The sequence below is a fragment of the Triticum aestivum genome, chromosome 1B (genome assembly GCF_018294505.1).
Source record: "Triticum aestivum cultivar Chinese Spring chromosome 1B, IWGSC CS RefSeq v2.1, whole genome shotgun sequence".
NCBI lineage: Eukaryota > Viridiplantae > Streptophyta > Magnoliopsida > Poales > Poaceae > Triticum > Triticum aestivum.
The window spans coordinates 537,236,317-537,239,137 of record NC_057795.1 but is presented as its reverse complement, the minus strand read 5'-3'; the positions used below and the strand labels follow the sequence as shown (position 1 = coordinate 537,239,137).

General features: G+C 44.8%; 1 protein-coding gene across 1 annotated transcript; it reads right to left on the bottom strand.

The window, feature by feature from the left end:
- Window positions 1-1,703: 1,703 nt before the first annotated feature.
- LOC123094130 (uncharacterized) lies at window positions 1,704-2,592 on the bottom strand. The gene has a single exon (XM_044516197.1). The coding sequence runs from the start codon at window positions 2,481-2,483 to the stop codon at window positions 1,950-1,952; it is 534 nt and encodes a 177-aa protein (XP_044372132.1). The 5' UTR covers window positions 2,484-2,592; the 3' UTR covers window positions 1,704-1,949.
- Window positions 2,593-2,821: the final 229 nt, after the last annotated feature.

The window sequence follows — 2,821 nt, the reverse complement described above, 5'->3', positions numbered from 1 at the left end:
GTCAAAAGGATTTTTTTAATGTTAAATAATGATTGAAATGTTTGTCGAACTACACTTAGAATGATTGTAAAACTAGATTGGAATATGAGGGTAACTTGTGTCGAATAAGGCTGGGATGTTATTGGAATTTGTTCAAACGGTAGTAAAATCATATGAAACGTGACTGAATTTGGATAAAATTGTTAATGCAATTTTAGTTTCACAAAAATTATCTAAGGAATTCAACTATAGTTCATGAACCATTGCTGAAACTTTGTTGAAATGTATTTCAAACTTAGTGAATCGTGGTTGGGCTTGAGTGAAAGATAATTTAAATTTAATGAATATTAATTGGAAAGAACTAAATTGTGACTTAAAATTAAATTTATTTAATCACAGCTAAAGTTGTATGAAAATATGCATTGGAGTTGTATTTATCCAAAAATTGCATTACAATACCAGTTTGATATTTTGTCTGTTTTTGTTTTCTAGTTTAGACACTTGTACACCTTTAAGAAATTTTGTTCTGGTTGAGTTGTGGGGGGTTTCCCCACGGTAAGGAGTAAAACAAAACCAAATAGATATTTTTACTTATTTTAGTTCTTGGTAAAACTGAAAAAACTAAAATTATTGTGTAATAGTTGCATTAAAAGTATAGCTTTTTAATTGCAATTTTTATTTTTATTTTGTGGAATGGTCTTCTAGTTATGCAAAACTTTTCTAAAGTTGCACCGGAGCATGTGCTTGGAACATATTGTATCTGTTTCTGTTTTCTAGTTTAGACTCTTGTACACCTTTAATAAACTTTGTTTGGTTGAGTTGCGGGGGTTTTCCCCACGGTAAGGAGTAGAACAAAACCAATTTGATATTTTGACTTATTTTAGTTCTTGGTAAAACTCAAAAAACTAAAATTATTGTGTAATAGTGGCATTACAAGCATAGTTTTTTACTGGCAATTTTTAAAATTGTTGTGGAATGGTCCTCTAGTTATGTAAAACCTTTCTAAAGTTGCACCGGAGCATGTGCTTCGAACTTATTTGAACGTTATTATGTGTTTGAATTTTCGTTAAATGTGTATGAAATATTCCTGGAATGGTTATGATATTCGAATGGATCAACATATTTTGAAGTACTCCCTCCGTCTCAAAATGAGTGTCATGGTTTTAGTTCAAATTTGTTCAGCATGTGTGAAACATTTGTGTATTGCAATGAAAATGGATTGGAATCGCGTGTGAAATATGAGTGAAACGTCTCTGCAATGTTTCTAAAATTGTGTGAACTGAACATGGAATACAATGCGATGGTGTGAAAATATATCCGAAATATGTGTGGAATATAACATCGGTTTTGAGTGAATTGTATCTCACATTGCAAGTATAATAATTAATAAATACAATTTGAGATCTCGGTGAAATCAAACTGCAGCTAGAATTTTATTGAATTTGTATGTCAAAATAGTGCTCGAGTCGGAAAGAGGGCCGAGTACCCTGTTTAGCGTTGTAGGGCCATGTCGAGGTTTGTCTGCCGTTGCTCTTGTCGTTATGTCGAGTCCGAGCATCGTCCCGTCCAGGAGCCTTCGAGCGGCGCCCGACGGTCGGATCTCTCTCGGCGTGGTGTCGAGTTGGGCAGCTAGTTCTTCAGAGTAAATCTGTTTTAGACCCTGTTGGGTCACTAGCCCAGCACCCAAAACAAACAAGTGTAAACAGTATGGAACAGCGCGTGAATAAACAAATCAACGAACCCAGACCAAATTCTGTTTGTACAAACTTTAGATCTTGCGATCTTTTCTTTTCCCAGTCGACTTCGGAGCCTAAATGAATGAGCATCCTTACACTTTGCATCAGGATTAAGGAGATTAAGCTTGACGGAGAGACAAAACGCTCCTCAGCAATCGATCAATCATATTCACAGCGGAAGATCGAAAACGAAAGCAGAAGAGAGGCAAAAGAAATGGCAAATCAGTCTACTTGCTAGTCGGAGGGCTCTTCCGCTATGCTCTCGAGCCGCGGCCGCCACACGCCGGCGCGGGCGCTGCTGCTGCGCCGCCGCCGGTGGCCCGACTCCCGCTTCTCGGACAGGAGCTCCCGCAGGTAGTTGTCCTGCTCCGCCGTGCTCGCCGCGGCGGCCACCGCCGTGCCGCCCTTGCGGTGGCCGTGGCCGTGGCGCCTCTTCGTCTTGGACTGGCAGGCGCCGTGGCCCTGCTGCTGCTGCTGCTGCTTGGGCCGCTTCAGCTCGGCCGCCGGCGCGGAGCACGCCGTGGGGATGAGGAAGTAGATGCGGCCGCGCTTGAGCTCGGAGTCGGGCGACACGATGACGATCCTCCTGGCGGCGCCGGCGGAGCCCGCGGCGGTCAGCGCGTGGCTGGGGTGCGCGGCCAGCACGTCGGAGGCGATGAGCGGGCAGGTGAACTCGTCGACGTGGCCGCTGAGGTGCACCACGCGGACGACGTCCAGCGCGCCGCAGGGGAGCATGCACGCCAGGCAGCACCGCAGGCTGTTCCCCATTGCCGCCTTCCTCTCCTCTTCGCCGGCGGCTGCTCTGCTCTGCTTGGTGCGTGCCGGGGGCCAAGGGGAGGCGCGTGGTGGCTCTGTCTTGTTTGGCTCTGAGACAGCTATGATGAAGGGTGGCTTGGGTCGGCCCGGCATGTCTCGTGCATATATAGAGCTGTTTTGGAGTGGGGGCATCTGCCTTGGTGCATGGTGTGCCGAAATGAGTACGCAACGGGTACATGCATGGTTGCACATTTGATCATTCTTTTGACATGGAGTATGTGTGTGATAATGAAATCAGCAACATATGGCACACACAGGGGTCGAATCGAGGGGTACTAATGTCAAAGAGA